At 35.2% G+C, this 20,961-nt stretch overlaps 1 protein-coding gene across 2 annotated transcripts in view; it reads left to right on the forward strand.

Moving 5' to 3' along the window:
• LOC133289189 (callose synthase 9) overlaps nt 1-20,961 on the forward strand; it is a 60,916-nt gene that overhangs the window by 17,764 nt on the left and 22,191 nt on the right. For both annotated transcript variants that reach the window (XM_061487074.1, XM_061487083.1), the window contains exons 13-38: nt 867-943; nt 1,069-1,147; nt 2,248-2,364; nt 2,511-2,613; nt 2,865-2,988; nt 3,121-3,310; nt 3,421-3,473; nt 3,709-3,769; nt 3,940-4,021; nt 4,118-4,167; nt 5,175-5,261; nt 5,434-5,519; nt 5,664-5,688; nt 5,912-6,006; nt 6,107-6,188; nt 6,893-7,053; nt 7,173-7,293; nt 10,604-10,701; nt 10,865-10,955; nt 11,034-11,194; nt 11,267-11,376; nt 12,990-13,124; nt 14,139-14,207; nt 14,285-14,462; nt 14,584-14,698; nt 17,419-17,538. In XM_061487074.1, coding sequence (XP_061343058.1) covers nt 867-943; nt 1,069-1,147; nt 2,248-2,364; nt 2,511-2,613; nt 2,865-2,988; nt 3,121-3,310; nt 3,421-3,473; nt 3,709-3,769; nt 3,940-4,021; nt 4,118-4,167; nt 5,175-5,261; nt 5,434-5,519; nt 5,664-5,688; nt 5,912-6,006; nt 6,107-6,188; nt 6,893-7,053; nt 7,173-7,293; nt 10,604-10,701; nt 10,865-10,955; nt 11,034-11,194; nt 11,267-11,376; nt 12,990-13,124; nt 14,139-14,207; nt 14,285-14,462; nt 14,584-14,698; nt 17,419-17,538 — 2,670 coding nt within the window. The remainder of the gene's footprint in view (nt 1-866; nt 944-1,068; nt 1,148-2,247; nt 2,365-2,510; nt 2,614-2,864; nt 2,989-3,120; nt 3,311-3,420; nt 3,474-3,708; nt 3,770-3,939; nt 4,022-4,117; nt 4,168-5,174; nt 5,262-5,433; nt 5,520-5,663; nt 5,689-5,911; nt 6,007-6,106; nt 6,189-6,892; nt 7,054-7,172; nt 7,294-10,603; nt 10,702-10,864; nt 10,956-11,033; nt 11,195-11,266; nt 11,377-12,989; nt 13,125-14,138; nt 14,208-14,284; nt 14,463-14,583; nt 14,699-17,418; nt 17,539-20,961) is intronic.

Genomic DNA, 20,961 nt, shown 5'->3' on the forward strand with positions numbered 1-20,961 from the left:
TTTTTTTCGAAAAAAGGTGTTCGCTAGCATCGAATCATAAGCTAGTGCAATGTTCAAGATATCTTCTCTAGCCTCATTTCTCGTCCCATAACCAAAATCCCCATTAATTCTATCAAAACTTTCACTGTTTTTACCAGCTTGACCATTTAGATCACCTATGAAAATCTTCTCCTCTCGTGGAATCCCCCTCAAAACCTCCTCCAAATCTTTGCAAAATTGGTTCTTATCATTTAAATGCAATCCAACTTGGGGGCATACACACTTAGGAATTCAAAATTAAACCACCCACTATAAGCTTAACCCAAATAATCCTGTTGCCTTTCCTTTTAACAAGGAAAAAATACTATTATATAAATCTGTGCTTTGATTGGGAAAAATGTTATGTGGTAGTGTTGGTCAGCAATCAAGTGTGAGAATATGCATGATCATTGGTTTTGTTCATTTGAGTAGAAGATCAGGAACATTTCCTTTGTTTTAACTTTTTATTATTTATTTATTTATTTTGGAATAAGTACTCAAATTAGTCCTCTAAAGGTACATGGGATAACAAAAATGGTCCTCTAAATATTTTGGACATCAATTTGATCTTCCAAATGTTTAAATTGACATTAGTTTAGTGCTCCGAGGCATGTTTGAAAATCCGTTTGTATCTTAATTTGATGATTATTTTATACTAAGGAGGACCAAATTGATTTCCAAACTCCAAAATCTTTGGATGACCAACTTGATGTCCCACATATGTTATGAGGAATAATTTGAGTATTTACTCATCTTGTCTAAATGTAGAAATGCATATTATTGGAACTTGGATTTTATTCTTTTGGTTTAAAAAATGTTATTAATTACTTATTTACATGGACTTTCAGGAAGCTGCAAACAATGATAATGGGAAGGCACCTCATTCTTCTTGGAGAAATTATGATGATTTTAATGAGTATTTCTGGTAATAATTCTTCGTTTAAAATCCTTGTTATTTCTTATTTCAATTGTTTCTTAAAATCTCTAATAATTCTTCGTTTAAAATCTCTGAGTATTTCTGGTAATAATTTCTTAAAAAAATTGTGTTAGGTCACTCCATTGCTTTGAGCTTAGTTGGCCGTGGCGCAAAAGTTCTTCATTTTTCCAAAAGCCGCAATCCAGAACAAAGGTTTATCTCATTTTAGTTATGTTTGATTCCCTTCTGAAAAAATCATGCAGCTTCTTTTTATTTCATTACTGTCTTGGATATTGAGTATTTACATGCATTTTGGTAGCATTAAGTGAGCGTTTGGTAGAGTAGAATTTTTTTTTTTATCTGGAAATCACGATTTCTGGGAATATGATGGGAAATTGAGTTTTCCGGGAAGTTACCAAAAAGTTGTTTGGTAGGTCAAAATATTCGCGGGTGTTGGGCTATTTTTCCTGATACTATGTTTGGTTCTTTTTGTTTGAAAATTTAATCCATATTTTTCCGTTGTATGGGATTCCTGAAATACCACCATTTGGATGGTATTTATCAGTTTAGAAAATACACACAAAAAACGGAATCCTGAGAAAATAACTTTCTCGGGAAAACTTTCTCCAATGTGCTACCAAACATGGGATTCTAGGAAACCCACCCTAATTTTCCCGGGCATCTAAAAATAATCCTCCTATCAAACATCCCCTAAAAGACGGGCGAATTAAAACATTTAACTGCCGAATTAAGAAAAAAATTGCTGCCTGTTCGTATTCTTATTTCTCAATAGATGTCTGTTAGTAATGAATTGTTGATTTCTAGGGCTTGGGTAACGGTGTTTAAAGAACAAATGTTCCATGGTATGGGATTGAGGAAACTTGTATTATAAGGCTCTCTGTAAAGAATCAATTCAATCCAAAACCTAAAGTGTTTGGTGATGGTCTTTTTAATAGTTTATATTATCATCTAACATACCCCATCATACAAGAGCCATTTGGACTTGAAGTGTGGATATTACATTGCCCAATTTTTTTTTATTGGTTTACCTTATGCTTATTTAATTCCAAGAGTGGGGGGAGGTGAGGATCGAACTCATGACCTTATGGTCACTGAAGCTCTTATATCATGTAAAGATCCAATTCAACCCAAAACCTTAAGGTGTTGGGTGATGGCTTTTTTAATGGTATATATTAAGTAAGCTATGAGAGCCCATGAATGATTAAACTTAATTTCTTATTCAGTGCTTGATAATTTGATATTTTTTAGGTTGACGTCCTTGGTTATTTTTGTATTTTTTCTGTACAATGCAGAAAATGCTTGGCAGAAGTCAGCATCAAGGAAAAACATCTTTTGTGGAACATCGAACTTTTTTCCATCTTTATCATAGCTTCCATCGACTGTGGATATTTCTTTTCATGATGTTTCAGGTTTATGCATGCATTTATATACTATTTTTAACAGTGAATTTTTCTTATTCACTTATATTTCTATTTATGTATTCTTAATTGGTCTTTAGTTTATTCGATACTTATTTTTGCAATATAATGATTTTCATTTTATTCTAAATTTTCAGGGTCTAACCATTATTGCTTTCAACAATGGACATCTGAATGCCAAGACTTTGCGAGAGGTTCTTAGTCTTGGACCTACATTCGTTGTGATGAAGTTATTTGAGAGTATGTGTTTCGGTTGTGAAGTTATGCTATATCTTTCGTCATTAGATTTGCTACTTGTTTTGAATGTCTTCCAAGGATACAATAACTTTTTATTGATATTAATTTATCTTCTTCCTGCCATCCAGTATCTTTTTTACGTTTTAGTTTTTTTTTTTATCGTGTCATGGATGATTTTGTGACTTTTTGTCGCTAGTATTATATTTTCTTGCCAGCATCTAGTATATTTTTTCATGTTTTCATTTCTTTCTTAGGTGTCCTAGACATTTTCATGATGTATGGTGCATATTCAACAACGAGGCGCTTAGCTATCTCCCGAATTTTTCTACGATTTATTTGGTTTAGCGCTGCTTCAGTTTTCATAACATTCCTTTATGTGTAAGTGTGCCCCCAATTATGATAATTTTATTCTTATATTCTCAGCTCCGTGTTGTTTTCTCTATTTGTTTTGATTTTTTTTAGTATGTATTAAGTGATTTTACTTTTCCAACTGTTTGTACATGGCTGCAGAAAAGCACTCCAGGAAGAGAGTAAAAGAAATGCAAATTCAGTTATTTTCAGATTGTATGTGATTGTCATAGGGATTTATGCTGGTGTCCAATTTTTCATTAGTTTTCTCATGCGGATACCTGCATGTCATCGTTTAACGAATCAATGTGATCGTTGGCCTTTAATTCGCTTTGTCAAGTGGATGCGTCAGGTTTATGTCTTTAGCTGCATTAACTGTTGTGTTAGTTTATCTTATTTATCTTGGAGTTTTGGTGACTGATTGGTTTGCTTTTATTGTCTTTTTTCTGTTGATTGATGAAGGAACGGCATTATGTTGGACGGGGAATGTATGAAAGGAGTACGGATTTCATAAAGTATGAACTAGATGTCTTTTAGCTATTTTTTTTACTTGTAATACATGTTATAGAAAAGCTAGGATTTTTGCTTCCCCACCCTCTACATATTAAATAATGTTTTTAATACAAATGTTTCTTGAAAAAGATATTACTGATATATAAGTGGCGTATTTTCCTTAATTAATTTGACGAACAAGCTGAAGTTCTTGTTTGGTTGGACAGATTAGTTTGATACTATGCTCCTTTTTCTCAGGTATATGCTGTTTTGGCTTGTAATTTTGAGTGGAAAATTTTCGTTTGCTTACTTTCTTCAGGTTAGTGATACATTCATTGCTGTTTCCTTGAGTTGCTATATATAGTAGATACACGTTTGGAAGTTTACATCCATTTGTTTGTGTGTGCGTGTGTGTGTGTGTATGAAGGTACAAATTCATACTGATATGCTTATATGCATTTATGTTTGTCTTATTTGTGTGGTTTGTAGATCAAGCCACTCGTGGATCCAACAAGGGATATTATAAAAGAGAATAATATAATTTACACTTGGCATGATTTTGTCTCTAAAAGTAAGCACCGGTCTTATTAATTTTGTGGTTATGACTTATGCCTTTGTCAATTCTTGCTTGATACTATTGGTTATTAACGTGACTTTATTTTTGCAGATAATCATAATGCTTTGACAATTGTAAGCATATGGGCTCCAGTGTTTGCTGTAAGTGCATTGCCGTTATTTGCTTACTCCCCCCTTCCTTTTCTTGATTAAATTTCAGTTAATCTTGTAAACTAGTCATAAGGATGGAATTTGGAATACAATTGCATTTTTTCAAATAATGTCAATTAAGTGGAGGATTTCTCGTCCCCGGCTGTTGTACTTCTATCTTTCTCTTCAATGAGTTTTCATTTCTCATATGTAAAAATTTTCCGTTCTAGAGGTTCTTGAAGATTGATGTAAAGTTGCATGGATATTTATTTAGTATTTCTTCATGGTAATGCTTATTTGATATTGCTGGAACCAATGTCCTCGTGTTGCGGCGTGTTTGGATTAGCTTCGTTTTGCATTAAAAAGCTCTTTCTTGAGAAGTTTGAAAAAAGCCTTTTTGCAAACAAAAAAAAATCTATTTAAACACATTTAGTTCTTGTAATTTGAATAAATATTTTATCTTCAAGAGGTGCTGGACTGATATTCAGTTGTACCATTTTCAGCACTGAGGGAGGTATATTTCCTGGTTTAGTAGTTAATAAATAATAGAGTAAATACCCTTTTGGGTTCCTAGCAAAAAACACTGTCCCCATTTTAGTCCCGTACAAAAAAAAAATTAGTCGGTTGGTCCCTATGAAATTTAAAGTGAACTCATTTTAGTTCTTTTGAGGGACTAATGTGAGTCTTTTTTGAATTTGTGAGGGATCACGATTTTTTAGGGACCTCGAGACTAATTCTTTTTTGTAAGAGATTAAAGCAGGGATCGTGTTTTTTGTTAGGGACCAAAAAATGTTTTTACTCTAAATAATGTAGAAGCTTTTAAGTGATTGACAAAACATATAATAGTCTCCTTTTTTGGTAATGAACTGATTTCTAAAAAATGTGATTCCCTGTTCCATAATTTATAATTATTTCCTTTACTTCAACCGTTATGCATTATTTATTTATTTCTCCATTCTCTTCCTTTTTGGGACGTGTTTTGGTTGCCATATTCAATTTGCTAATTCCCATTCTTTCAGATTTATCTTCTGGATATTTATATTTTTTACACACTTGTATCGGCTGTCTGGGGATTCTTGCTTGGGGCAAGAGATCGTCTGGGAGAGGTATGTGGTGTTTTTTTCTGTTGTTGTAGTGACTGGCCAACTGTAAATCCTTTTGATAATATGCTCTGTTATTATTAATATCTTTTACCTGTTGCTTGTTTTGTCCTACTATACATGTTTTGATATGAAATTGGTTGGTATGATTTTTTTCTTGCCTGTATCTGGTCACCAGATTAGGTCACTGGAAGCAGTGCACAAACTTTTTGAGCAGTTTCCTGGAGCTTTTATGGACACTCTTCATGTTCCTCTACCCAACAGGTTCTGCTTGTGAAATTTGCTTTTTTCCTGTTTTGCCTGTGATTTTCATTCTGTACATGTTTCTCTGTTCTTTCAGTTTTCCCCCTTGAATTGTGGTGTTGTTTATATTAGTTTATTTAGTTTTTCTCAATATTATTTTTTCAGGAACTCCCGCCAGCCATCTGCTCAGGTCAGCCTTTTGCTATGGAGAAAGGAAAAAATAAATTAGTTTTAATTGATATGATTGTTTGCTGGATACTAACATCATCACATACACATTAGCTGCGTAGTAGCTCCTGAATAACAAACTTATTCATATTGATGGGAAGGCTATAGTACACTGGTCACATGTTGGCTGAATCTTTTTTGAAGTTGAGGAAATATTTACTTATCCAATTACCCTTCATCTGAAGGTCGTGGAGAAGAAAAAGGTTGATGCTGCCCGGTTCTCCCCCTTTTGGAATGAGATCATAAAAAGTCTGAGGGAGGAAGATTATATAACCAACTTGTTAGTCATGGAAGCTGCTATATATTTTTCTTATCTTTATTTATTTTTTTATTTTCTTTCTTATCTGATACCTGTATTGTAATGATGTCCTTGCTTGTAGCGAAATGGAGTTGCTTTTAATGCCAAGAAATTATGGGGATCTACATTTGGTTCAATGGCCACTTTTTCTGCTTGCAAGCAAGGTAGTTCAGATATTTTAACCACAGTTGTCAAATTGTGAATTAGGTCATTTTTTAGTCTTTAATTGACTACACCGATATATATATATATATATATATATATATATATATATATTTTAATTTTATGTTCTATTTTAGAATATCTAGTTTATATCTCATAATATCTTTATTATATCGAGAGTATCTTACATTATTTGATTAAAATTAGGAGTCTAGTACTAGTATTAATACATGTTAATGCTTTGTTTTTGTGTCACATTATGATACACCCTAGCAATTTAATATCCTCTTATTCTGAGTCTTTGTTCTCTCTTCTCCTTTCCTTACCTAAATCCTATATTTTTAACATTAAAATTCTGTATAATTGTTACGGTCAGAGAATATTAATTAGTTAGGACAGTTAGATTAGTTAATTCGTTAAGATAGTTATGGTAGTTAGAAGGGAATGGGGTTTGAGCGGGAAGGATTGTTAAAATAATAAGAAGACAGACGTGAAAGGCAGATACTGATTTTGTGTAAACCGAGTCTAGAGACTCTGTAGAAATGGGGAAACCCTTGTGAAGGGGATCATTTCCTTGTTTCTTTGTTGTAATTTAGTAATTCAATTCAACAATATAAAAGTCTTGTTTTTCTTTCAGTTTTCTCTGTTTGTCCACACTTTCTTTTTGTTATGATTCATTGATTAGTTCTTGTGTATGATTATGTAGATATTTTTGGCTAGAGATATTGCTGTTGAGAGTAGAGATACTCAAGATGAGCTTTGGGATAGGATTTCACGAGATGACCATATGAAATATGCTGTTCAAGAGTGTTACTATGCTATTAAACTCATTTTGACAGAAATATTAGATGATGTGGGAAGGATGTGGTACGTATCAGTTGTAATGCTGAAGTAGATTGGATCGTGTTTCCTGTATTTGATGAGCTTTATTTTTTGTAATTGATTATTTGCTTCTTGTTTGTCTGTAATTGTTGGCACTGGACCAGGGTTGAAAGGATATATGATGATATTAATGCAAGTATCACAAAGAAGAGTATTCATGTGGACTTCCAACTAAATAAGTTGGCTCTTGTGATATCAAGAGTAACTGCATTGATGGGGATTCTGGTATGTATCTAATCTTTTAATTTCTTGTTTTATTTTAGAAATGTTTGCTTGTCCGTTTCTGTTCAGTATAGTTTTAATTTGAAGTATACTCCATGTAATCAATCCCACCTAGTGGGAAAAGTCTGTATTTATTGTTGATTAATTGCTTTGTATTAGTGTTTGGTCAGTGAGGGAGAGAAAGTGAGAGAAAATGAGAGAGATCCATTGAGTATAGATTTCAGATACTATGAACAGTTACACTGAAGCTCTATTTATATAGCTGAAGTCTGACTCAAATCTGAGCCAGCTTCTAACTAAAGCTATAACAAACTAACAGATCTATCTAGGCGGTAATCCTATACAACCAGTAGTACAAAAATGAATAACCAGAAACCAGAAAATGAAATAAAACAAATTGAAGTATAAGCTACAGAAACTATCTCTAGTATCCTCCCGCAAACTCACTAGTCTTGAGAGGCTGAGAAGTGACATCCAAGATGGATTGTAATTTGACAAATCGAATTGGAGATGATGCTTTGGTGATAGTATTTGTTATCTGATCTGAAGCTGGGATATAGGAGACAATTAACCCGTCGTTGATGACTCACACACAAAAAAGATATCCAATTTCGTATGTTTCTAACAGGCATGGAGAATCAGATTGTGTGACAAAGCAACAGTGCTCAGATTATCACAAAGAATGAATTGGGTGGACAAAGGAACCTGGAGTTCTCAAAGGAGGGATCGAGCCTGCAGGATCTCAGCGCAAGTAACAACCAAGCGTCGATGTTAGGCTGCAGTGCTGGAATGAGCAAAAAGAGTCTGCTTTTTCAACCACCAAGACACAAGATAGTTATGCGGGCATCTCAAAGGGCTGTGAGGGACAAGGGATTAGAACGGGGAGCAGCCTGAAGAACAATTCCAAAGGAAACAATCCCTCAAGTACCTCAAAATTCTTTTGACAGTGAGCCATTGTTTCTCTAGAGGTTGGGCCATAAATTGGCAAACCTTTATCTGAATAACTATTCCTAGGTCCTTATGTAGATTTTATTGGTGTTGGTCCCCAAAGGATACTATAAATCAGCTCAAGGGGGAATTATAGATAGTCATTGAATGGGAAGAAGAAAGTCTGTGAGCTTTACCAAGACAACATGAAGAGCAAAAGTCCAATCATGGGTATCTTACATGAGTTGAGTATATTTTTGAGAGCTATATGGTGTGGATGTCCTAAGTGACAATGCCAAAGGAATATGCTGTATCAGATATTACAGTAGGTTGATTACATGAGTTGAATTGAGTAGTATTATAGCTAGACATTACTGGAACAGAGTTGAATTGAGCAGTATTACACCTTGAGGAAGATTAATACTTGAGAAACTATAAAGCCCAGCCTTGCGCAGAATGCCTTACGGGAGTGTTCTATGAGACTCTTGCGATTTAGGAAAGCATTTAGTGGATGAACCCAAAATAGACATGGTCATCTCTTGCAAACCGACTTACACAGCAAACTTTTCATGATCGAAGGAACTAGGAGTAGATTTTTAAGATTCAGTTCTGTTTTACAATCTTAAGGAGATAATAATTTGGAAGAACCAAAAGCAAGAATTGGCAAACCTTGGCTGTTACCAATGAGAACTTGATCTGCTCTTTATAGTTGCTGACCTTGAAGGAGATTCATTGGATTTGCTGTGACATGATGACTTGTACTAGAGTCAAGTTCCAATCGATGGAAGGTGCATCAATGGGTGTGGTCATAGTAGGTTGAACAACAATCATCGCTTGTGGAACTTGATTTACAGAGGGTTGTTGTGGCTGTCGTGTGTATTGGTAAGGTCTCTGTTGCAGCTGGGGCGTGAAAAATTGTGTATTGTTGGGAGCTGTTTGAGGGGGAAGAGTTGGCACATAATTTTCATCAAAACTGTACCAACATGTTTGGACATCATGTCCAAATTTGTAATACAGTTGACAATACACATTTGAATGAGTTCCATTCCCTCTCCCTCTGTTGCTATGACCTCTAGATCTACCTCTGACTCTATTTGCAGCATTTGAGGAGCTAGGGTCATGATAACTAGGTGACTGGTTCTTGCTTTGTTCATTGTTCTGTAAATTAGGGGCAAACGGAGCTTTTTTGTTGTGTTTGGTTCTACGTCTGAGTAAGGTTCACAAAGGTTGGGTCACCAAGTAATGATTCACTTTGCTTCGGTAGCAGCTGCTCATGCGCCATTAGCTCAATTGCAAGATCATGCATACCATAGGCCTTCTCGCTGCCATGAATGCTTAGAATGAAGGAATTACGTTCAGAAAGCAAACCTTCAAGAATGTACTGTATCTGCTCCTCTTTTGGCGTTGATTTCGGATCGCTTTTAGCGAGTTACAGAATGTATTGATCCTTGACAAGTATTCTAGAATCAATTTGGAGCTTTTCTCGATCGAACAAAATTTAGATCTGAGATGCCTCTCTTTGGACTTCATGATTCCATGAAATAGCTTGTGGATTTTATCCCAAGCTTCATACAAATGCCTTACTCCCAGTATTTTGGTCACCACTGACTCAGCAAGTGTCGACAGCAGCTAGGTGAGTTACATCTGGTCCTGGGTAAGCCATTCGACATACTCTGGATTGAGCGTTCACTATCGCTATCTTCGTCAGAGAGAAACTTAAATGGAATCTTTGGATTTACTGGGAATCAGTGGAGCTGATGTGAGGTTATGATTGGTTCAACTATTTGATTCCAAAACAAATAGTTATATTCAGGGAGTTTAACCGAAATCTGGTAGTAGAACTGTGCTGGAGCTTTGTTCTCCATTGGTGCACTGCGAGAGTTGCTGTTGCATTTTTTGAGACGAAGATGTTGCGGAGGCCATGAGTGGAAGAAGAAATGGGTCAGGCCTTTAATAAGAAAGCTCTGATACTATATTAGTGTTTGGTGAGTGAGAGAAAGTGAGACAAAACGATAGAGATCCATTATGAATATAGATTTCAGATACAACGAATAGTTACACCGAAGCTCTATTTGTAAAGCTGAAGTCTGACTCAAATCTGAGTCAGCTTCTAACTAAACTTATAACTAACTATCAGGGCCTATCAAGGCAGTAATCCTATACAACTAGTAGTATGGTAACCAATAACCAGAAAGCAGAAAATGATATAAAAACAAGCTTAACTACAAGCTATATAAGTTATCTCTAGTAATTTGATTTGTTTGTTCTTGTATATGAATTTTGGCTGTGCATATCAATATATTTCTCTTTGCAATTTGGTGCCTTTTATGTGGTAGTGTAATTAACATTTGAAGTTTGAACTTATCATTTTGTTGACATTTTATAGAAAGAGGCTGAAACACCTGAACTGGAAAGAGGCGCAGTTAGGGCTGTTCAGGATCTGTATGATGTTGTGCGACATGATGTACTTACAATAAATTTGAGGTTTGTCATAGTTGCTGTTGTATGGTTGTGTTGATTTTTCAAATAGTCCACCCCCCCTCTCCTCCCTCTTCTTTCTTCCTTTTCCTGTGTCAGGTTTTTCATTTCTTCTCCCCTCGTTTCATTAGCTGTTATATTAATGTTGATTTTTTTTTTTTTTATCTAGGGAGAACTATGACACATGGAGTTTACTGACCAAAGCTAGGGATGAAGGGCATTTGTTTGAAAAGTTGAAATGGCCAAAGAATATGGACTTAGTATGCCCTAATCATATTTTTCTATATTTGTGTGCCAATACCTTGTCTACGAATTTACTAACTATTGGGTATATGCAGAGAGTGCAAGTCAAAAGATTGCATGCACTGCTGACTATCAAAGAATCTGCCTCAAGCATTCCTAAAAATCTCGAGGCCAGGCGAAGGCTGGAATTTTTCACAAATTCTCTTTTTATGAAGATGCCAATTGCTAAGCCAGTTCGAGAGATGTTATCCTTTAGGTAGATGTTTTATCTTGGAATAAATTATTCCGCGTATTGTTTCTGTGCTTATCTTTTCTTCACTTTGTGCAGTGTTTTCACTCCTTATTATTCTGAGACTGTGCTTTATAGCATGGCTGAACTGCTAAAGAAAAATGAGGATGGCATATCAATTTTGTTTTACCTTCAGAAGATATATCCAGGTAGTTTTTAATTCATTCTGCTTCAACCTGAATATCAGATTATAATTAGATGACCTTGTTGATTTTATGTTGCTTTCTCAAAACTAATTGGGTTGGCTCTATCTCTGCTCCAGCTATATGTATTACCTGCTGGGCATAATCTAGAGAGAGAGAGAGAGAGTATTTTGAACTAACTGAGATCATTACATGAAAGCTCTATTTATAGAGCTGGAGGATGACTGAAGGCCGAGTCATCAGTTCTAACAAATTTAGTAACAAGAAACTAATTACAAACTGACAAATAGGAAATGATCTAATATAACTAGTAGTAACATATCTACATACACCAAACACTAGAAATAAGGCAATAAAGCAAAGCTTATATCTCTAATATTTATCAACCTGTTATCTCAAGTAATTTTTATCCGTTGAGATACGGCCCTTACACTCGGCACTATTGGATCACTAGGGCTGACTTTTGTCCCTGCTCGAAAGGACAAAGGTCTTGCAATCAAGCTCCCTTCTTTCTTCGCACTCGACGGCCAATATCCATATGGCCCAAGAAAACCTTTGCACACCTCAGTTACTTTTGGGGATTAAATGTTCTTGCCTGATTTAATTTTGGGCTGGCCGGATTTAATTAATTATTATTTTTCTCACAGGCCAAAGAAGGGTGGTCTGATTTCTGCCTGAAAATAATTATGTTAAATTAATATGTTTGTGCCTATACTTTTTGGGAATGCTCAGAAAGGTCCTTTTACTTTATAAGTTTACAAATGGGCTAATATAATTTTAAAAACTTCTAATTAAGTCCTGTTAATTTTTAAGAGCTTCTAATTAAGTCCTATTGTTAAAGTAATATTATATTGCTGTAATGGTAGGTTGGATCCGGGTACTCAGTTAAAGGTTTCAATAACCTAAGGGATTTTAAACGTTTGTGATTGGGTCAATATGGTTTTTTTTTTTTTAAAATAAAAATAGTTGGGTCCTTAATAGTTTTGAAATTTTTTAATTGGAGTCTCTAAATCCAACCTGCTGTTAGAATATTGTAACAGTAGTGATATTAGATTGGGTTTATTTTTACGTTATTAGGGATTTTATTGTGTTTTGGATTATCTTATTAAATCTTAGAATAAGAATTTCTTATTAGGGTGTTTAGCTATGTGGGGGCTGACAGCTGTAAACAGACTTTCAGCTTATACATTGGTGACGCTTTTGACTTTTATATGAATTGATATTTTTCTTTATATAGATATTATTTGATATTTGAGTGGAAGGAACATTCTAAGCTGGAATAACCTAATAATTGAAAAATCCTTAAATGAATAATAATAAACAATCCTGAAATGAAAAACCTAATTGCAAAATGAAAAAGTCCCAATTACAAACTTAAATATAGGCACAAAGACCTACGGATAAATTAACCAAAATATTAATTAGAACTTGCAAGCTGGAGGGTTATAGGGCTGGCCTGTTTCCAGCACAATTATTTTGGATCCCTAATTTTAATCTGGCGAGTATTAATTAATAAAATAATCTATATTACTTCCTCCTCAAATTGGAGTTGTTATCTAATAACTTTTATATTTTTTTATTTTTATTCATTAATTGATTCTCGTTACTATTCACTGCAGATGAGTGGAAAAACTTTCTTGCCCGAATTGGCCGTGATGAGAATGCACTAGAATCTGAGCTTTATGATAGTGATAGTGATGTCCTTGAACTGCGATTCTGGGCTTCTTACCGGGGGCAAACATTGTCCAGAACAGGTAATGTTTATCAATATCTTTGCTGCTGTACTTAATTTTATGTTGTTGCTTTTCTGTATTTCTTAGACGCCGGATACCTTATTTTGATCGAGCCACTTCTATCCTTAAAAAATTTCAAAGGTAGTTCAGTAATGTTTTATATTCCTGTCAATCTGAGCTCTTCAAATTTCTTATTGCACTGCATTTCTGCTTTAAAACTGCTGTCATTTTAATTTTCAAATAAGCATAAGTAACGCATCATAGTTATAGCAAGATAAAAGAAGGAAAGCTTCCTTATGCATAGAGTCTAGGAAAGGGTGCTTTAAAAAAAAAGTGTCTAGGAAAGGGCAGACCCACTGTGTAGGTCTATAATATGCAGCCTTATCTTGCATTTGCAAGAATTGGACATATGACCTCTAGGTTATCCTATTTAGTAAAACACTTCTCATATCTTCTATTTAGGATATTGTAAAATAATTAGGATGTGATTTGATGTTCAACATCAATATTAACAACATTTTATCCCAAATTAATTGGGGTCAGCATGGAACAGAGGAGGGTTGGCATGAAAACACTTATGAGATGTGATTTGATGTTATTTTTACTAATTTCCTAGTTTCCTTATTTTCCTATTGTCAGAGGTTGTAAATTATCCATAAATTCAAGGAGCTCCCTCAAGCTTTTCACAAATCCTTTTCTACAATAAGTATGAAGTTAGCCCAAACGTATTATGTCAATAAAATGGAAAATATTGTTTAACAGTGTTGGTCGAGTAGACTGCTGCTTTTAGAAGGGAGAAATAAGAAAATTTGTGAATACTGTGATATCAAAAGCAAGTCAGGCAGCGTAGATAAATGCTATTATACAATGTTTGGAAAGATAATAAGGAATGACCTAAAATAACCTCGAACTAGTGTTCTATGTAACATTGCCTAAGTCTTTGAACTTAAGCCTCTGAAAGTTTGTCTTGAAAGATTTTTGTTCCCAATCTTATTGAAGGTAATTTTTTTTTTCTTTATTGTTTGAAATGCACAGTTCGGGGGATGATGTATTATAGGAAAGCACTGATGCTTCAGACCTATTTGGAGAGGACAACAGCAGCAGGTAAGGACATAAAACTCTTTCATATTTTTCCTTTATGTTACTATGTTTATAATCTATTTTTTTTTCATTTAATTTAGATTTGGAAGCTGCAGTTGGTTATGATGAAGTGACTGATACCCGTGGCTTTGATTTATCCCCTGAAGCACGTGCTCAGGCAGATCTTAAGTTCACTTATGTTGTGACATGTCAAATTTATGGTAAGCAGAAAGAAGAGCAGAAGCCCGAGGCTGCTGATATTGCTTTACTTATGCAAAGGTGGGTCCGGCAATTTCAGGGATTAACTTTCATGTGTTAGCTATTTACTGCTTGATTTCTTAATTATTCAAATGCTTAAGTCTATAGCTTCATCTAATTTTTCAATTATTTTTTCTTTTAGAAATGAAGCTCTTCGTGTTGCGTTCATTGATGTTGTTGAAACTTTAAGAGATGGAAAAGTGAACACAGAATACTACTCCAAGCTTGTGAAATCTGATATCAATGGGAAAGACAAGGTGCCATTCTTCTTTACTTGTTATATACTTCAGTATGTCCTCCTTCTGTTCATTGGCTGGTGTTTTCACTATGAACTATCTACCTGGCTTTTTTTGCTTCTGCTTCTTAGTCTAGTTTTTTAATCTTTTTGAGAATGGGTTAATGGTTCAATCACTTTGTTTCAATGCTTATTGTTTTTGTTGAGATATATAATCCCACATTGGTTGTATGTGCAACTAATGTGGAGTTTATAAGGCCTTGGGCACTCCCACCCTTGGAGCTAGCTTTTGGGGTGGTGTATCCCAAGGTTCTTTACATGGTATCAGAGCCTCGCCGCCCTCCACTTTCTCTTGTGGCGTTTCTTAGCACAGGTAGGATGAGCCTGTTGCATTGTCCACTCTTCAAGCCCAATGGGCTCTCGTGTGAGGGGGCGTGTTTAGATATATAAACTCCATATTAGTTGCACATACAACCAATGTGGGATTATATATCTCAACACGCCCCCTCACACGAGAGCCCATTGGGCTTGAAGAGTGGACAATGCAACAGGCTCATCCTACCGTGCTAAGAAACGCCACAAGAGAAAGTGGGGGGCGGCGAGGCTCTGATACCATGTAAAGAACCTTGGGATCAGAGCCTCGCCGCCCCCCACTTTCTCTTGTGGACTTTCTTATCACAAGTAGGCTGGGCCTGTTGCATCTTCCACTCTTCAAGCCCAATGGGCTCTCGTGTGAGGGGGCGTGTTGAGATATATAAAACCATTAATGTAACCTCACCCAACAGCTTAAGCTTTTGGGTTGAATTGGTTCTTTACATGGTATCAGAGCCTCACCGCCTCCCACTTTCTCTTGTGGCGTTTCTTAGCACAGGTAGATTGGGCCTGTTGCATTGTCCACTCTTCAAGCCCAATGGGCTCTCGTGTGAGGGGGCGTGTTGAGATATATAGTCCCACATTGGTTGTATGTGCAACTAATGTGGAGTTTATAAAGTCTTGGGCACTCCCACCCTTTAAGCTAGCTTTTGGGATGGTGACCTCAAGGTTCTTAACATGGTATCAGAGCCTCGCCGCCCCCCACTTTCTCTTGTGGCGTTTCTTAGCACAGGTAGGATGAACCTGTTGCATTGTTCACTCTTCAAGCCCAATGGGCTCTCGTGTGAGTGGGCGTGTTGAGATATATAATCCCACATTGGTTGTATGTGCTACTAATGTGGAGTTTATAAGGCCTTGGGCACTCCCACCCTTGGAGCTAGCTTTTGGGGTGGTGTATCCCAAGGTTCTTTACAGTTTTTCTTGGGCTTAATATATAATCCAACTATTTGTTAGTAATTAATTTGGAAACACGGTGCAGTTTGTTTGAACGAAGACCTGAGTTGATTAATATGCTAGCAACTTTAAATTTTCTTCCTAATTAGATCATTGCAAAACTGAATTGAGGCTACTACCTGAGTTTCCAACGGCCTTTCTTTCTGTTGGATGTGTTTCTTGCCAAACTGAACTGTAATAGCTTTCTTGGCATATATACGAGAGGACTGTAGAATTTTGTATGTTGAGTGTGTTTCTTGCCAAACAAAAACATAATATCTTGTTTGGCAAATATGCTAAGGGACAGTAGAATTTTGTTGTTTAATGTGTTTGCATATTCCTTTAGAGACTATCTAATTAAATTTTCTTCCCTTGTTAATTGAAACAATAAATAGTTATTATGGTTAATTTGAAATTTAATTTGGTGAATTAATGTCAAATAAGGTTCAAAGTAACAATGATATCAATACCACCTACGGTCAATTGTTTTTGTATAAGCTGCTGATCAGAACTCCTTGCGGTGATTTTGTTTTGATGAAAGAAGTAACGTGGCAAAATAACCTGTAGAGTACTCATCACTATAGGCACCTAATGTGGTCTTTTTAAGAGGTTTCCCTAACAGATATGTTGAGAGATTGGGCCTAATGAATTTCTTCTTTTATTAAAAAATGTGGAAAAAAGGTTTTATTTTTCTGGTGTGAAAGTACAGGAATGGTGGGTAATATAAAAAATGGAAAAGTGGATGATTTATCAGAATTGTGCATGCCATATAATCTTAGAACTGCTCATGTATAATTTTTGTCAGTGCTTTTTAGTTTTTAGATTCAACTTGGCCTACCTCGTATGCTTTATTGATGGCCTCTGGCTTCTATGTGCTAGGTTTATCTGTATTTTAGATTCATTTATTTCAAAAATAAACAATTGGTATATAATTTTTTCATGTGTATCATTTTTGAAATGCATAACAATAAACTTTTCATTGGTTGGGTTGGGATCTGTAGGTTGCTTTTACTATTGTTGCATAACTGAAATGCATAACAATAATTTTCTTAGGTTGTGCTGGAGATATATAAAACCATTAATATAGCCTCACCTAACAGATTAAGCTTTTGGGTTGAATTGGTTCTTTACATGGTATCAGAGCCTCGGTGTCACGGGTTCGATCTTCACTGCCCTCCATTTAATTAATAATTAATTAAGTCGTGTGGAGTTTCTTAGCTCAAATAGGCTGAACCTGATGCATCATCCACTCTTTAAGCCCAATGGGCTCTCGTGTAAAGGGGCGTGTTAGAGATAAATAAAACCATAAATGCATCTTAAGCTTTTGGGTTGAATTTGTTTTTTACAGGTTGCTTTTACTATATTTGCCTCCCTTTATTGAATCAGATTGCTTTCAATATTCTTCACTCCCTTAATTGAAGTCTTTTCATGTTTCAGGAAGTATACTCAGTGAAATTAGCAGGAAATCCCAAACTTGGTGAAGGTAAGCCAGAGAATCAAAATCATGCGATTATATTCACCCGTGGAAATGCAGTCCAGACGATTGACATGAATCAGGTAATAGCAGTTTTAACAGCTGTCTATATTTGATTAGTTTCATCCAAATAAATTATGTTGATTGATAAGGATTCGTGTTATACTCTCTTTATTTACGCCTGTCCTTAAGTCATTTTGTCTTATGTGGTTTATTCCATGGCTTTGACCCACTACACGATTAAGGATTTTTCTTACTTATAATTTATGTGATATTTTATAATTATTTTAGGGTTGCTATTTTATGATATATTGTAAATAAGTTTTTGTTGGAGGAGATAGTACAACCTACCTGTAACACCCACAAATTTCTAACAATTTTTATAAATATTTTTGTAATAACATATTTGCCAAAATTCACATTTAATTATTAGTTAGGATCTTATAAATACTGTGGAAGCTAATCTAAAACTAATTTAGAAAAATGTTACCGCCGCACCTATAACAGGGACAAGTGCAAGGCAAACTTTATCATAATCTTGTTCCAAATTATATTCAATGTAAATATTTAAAACTTTAAAATGTAAATTCAAAATCTAAATATATCTCATGCATTTATTAAATCCTAAACCTAGTTCCAACCTTTGCAACCTGCTTCGCTATAATTCTGCTCCTCCGAAGGATCATTGCACACACAAAACACAAACAGTCAGCAAAAGTTGATAATCCCAATCCAGAACACAAGGAGGATAGTCATTAGTTAATCAATAATTATAATCATGTTTAAGTTCATTTAGTGGGAAGAGAATCATGGTAGACCAAGGAGTCCCTATTGCCAGCCTACCCATGCGACTCGGGAGACCCTGTTGCCAGCCACGTATAGTCAAAATTGGCCATCATTAACACATCAATCCTAGTGTGCATACCTCTTTCCAAAGTTGCTACTAGTATCCCGGGAGTCCCTGTTGCCAGATACCACTTTGGGAAGTAAGAATAACATCGTTGTCACATCAAATAATATCAAAGGCATAAAGCCCAAAGGTTGTGTTCATCACTTTAAGGAGATACCATCTCAAAAGCTATCTTCCCACCATTATTTTTTTTACAATCACACATAATCAGGAACATTCAATCTTGTCACAAATACCATATTTGAAAATTTCTTCTTTAATATATTTTCTATATCAGTTGCTCAAGGGCATCATAATTTTACAATTTATTCAAGAATATCATAATTCTAATATTCAACATCTAGAAAGGCCCAAATCCAATCATCATATCAATAATTTTTGAAATTATTCAAGGATTTCATAATTCAAATATTCAACATCTATTAGAGTAAAGCTCAAATCCAATCATCATGTCAATTACAAATAATCCAATCATATCAATTATTCATTATTTCTACTTGTTATCATTAAAGGGTTATACCAAAAATAATTATATAATTTATCCTATTAATTTCTGGAGATTAAAATAATTTAGTTTAAATATTCTAAGGGCTACTTAACATATTTAAAATGAAACCATCCTGAAATCCCTAAGGATTAGGATTACCTGGTCTCCGTGTTTAAAAATTTATCCCTTGGAACGAGAGTGATTCTTGAGGGGAAACACAGATCTTCAAGTTTTAAAAATTTATCCCTTTGAAGGAGAGTGATTCTTGAAACACAATTGGTATCCAAAAGGAAATAATAGAAATTGAAGAGGGTTGGGAAGAATAAGAAGAATAAGGAGAAGAGAAGGAATAAGAATAAAGAGAAGAGAAGGAGAGAATTGGGAGTAATTTGGTTTTGTTAGACTAAGCCCCTATTTATAGCTGAAGTTTTCCTTTCTAAGTTAGGCTCACGATATCGGCTTTGTAGAATTTGTTTCCTTTTCTTCCTGAAATTATTTTTTTTTCTTTTTCTTCTTAGGATTATTTTCCTTTTCTTTTTAGGTTTCTTATGGCTCAGAATATCTCTGACTCATGATTGACTCATTTGTTGACTCATTCTTATTAACTAAGATATTGCTGAATTAAGATACACATACTAATATTATTTTATTTTTATTTTTATTTTTATTATTACAATTAATTTTATTACATTTTATTATTATATTATTATTATTAATTTGGGGTATTACACTATCATGTTTGTGATATCTTCATGCAGTCCTTATTCTCTTGAGATTTTAATTCTTAAAGCAATTCACATATAAAATCCTGCGACAAACTTTAAAGAAACTCTAGAAATTGTTAGAAGTCTTGGCCTCACTTGTTTGTTATAATCAAAACTAGACAAGGTGTTGGAACCAACATGATTTACTAGAATCAATGAAAGAAGCAATAAAAGATTGATACCATATGTTCTTACTAGTCTTAGCATGAGAACAAGCGTCGAAGTTCTTTATGAATGATTCCATAAGGTTCTTGAGTCACCCCTACTCATCTCTTCCTAGAGTAGCAATTCCATTAAACTCATTTGAGGCCTCACCAAGAGTGGTTTATTTTGGTGATGTAAAATAGGCTTGGCCTCTTTGGTTACTTTTGAATCCACCTTTTCTTTTTAAGAACTTGTTCCTTTCCTTGAAGACAGAAACAAATGTTGGTCGTCGTGACTGTATTTGTTAGGTCTAGAAGAGGTGGGGAATAATCCTGTTTAGTGACTTGGCCGTTATCAAGGCATACCCTTCCGTGGGTTTGACATCTAGCATGATTGCTCGATAACTCTTCTCCGAATAATGTAGAGCACTGTAGACAGGGTAGGTAGCTTTTGCTTTTCTTGAATCTTAACATTAATAGGTTCATACATAGAATTTAGCCTGGAGTGAAACTCGAATATGCGATCCTGTCTAACAAAGTTGGACAAGGTGGCACCATCCTTACTACACTTCATTTTTAGATTTTGGTATTTGTCCAACTCGATTCACAAGCCATTAAGAGTGTCGTGATAGTCAGTCATAGAAAGGGAGCCTTGTTTGGTAGGAAAAATCCTTGTTTTCAATTTGTAACAAGTAACAATGTCCTGTTTCATAGAGTAAGTTTTCCAGAGGACGTCCCAAATATCTTGAGGGTTGGGTAAGAACATGCAATTATGACTAACCTATGATGTCATGAGTTTCACAATTCTGTCATGATAAGCAAGTCTTCATCCCATTTGTCAAGCTGTGGGTATGTCTTACGTGGGGCTTGCCCTTCGCTACGGTTTTGTTTTTGTTGTCCTTTAGAGCGGTAGTCTGAATGACCTTTGACTCCTGTATAAACATATTTTCTATTAAGGGGGTCGCTCATATGTAGAACTGGGAAGTAGCTAAGAGGGAGCGGCGTGGTCATAAATGACAAAGTGGGCTGTGTTGTCTAAGCGGTCTAGGTGTTGGACATGGTCACGGGAGCATGCTGGGCAGCTAGGCTGTGATGCAGATGATAGAAAGTGTGTGTAGGTGATGCTGATGGTGGCCTCCAGTGAACCTGGGAGGCCTGGGCATAGCAGTTCTGCTGGTGCCTTCAATGGTTGGAGCTACTTA

The sequence above is a fragment of the Gastrolobium bilobum genome, unplaced genomic scaffold (genome assembly GCF_033153095.1).
Source record: "Gastrolobium bilobum isolate Gb01-03AN ecotype WA unplaced genomic scaffold, APGP_CSIRO_Gbil_v1 utg22497, whole genome shotgun sequence".
NCBI lineage: Eukaryota > Viridiplantae > Streptophyta > Magnoliopsida > Fabales > Fabaceae > Gastrolobium > Gastrolobium bilobum.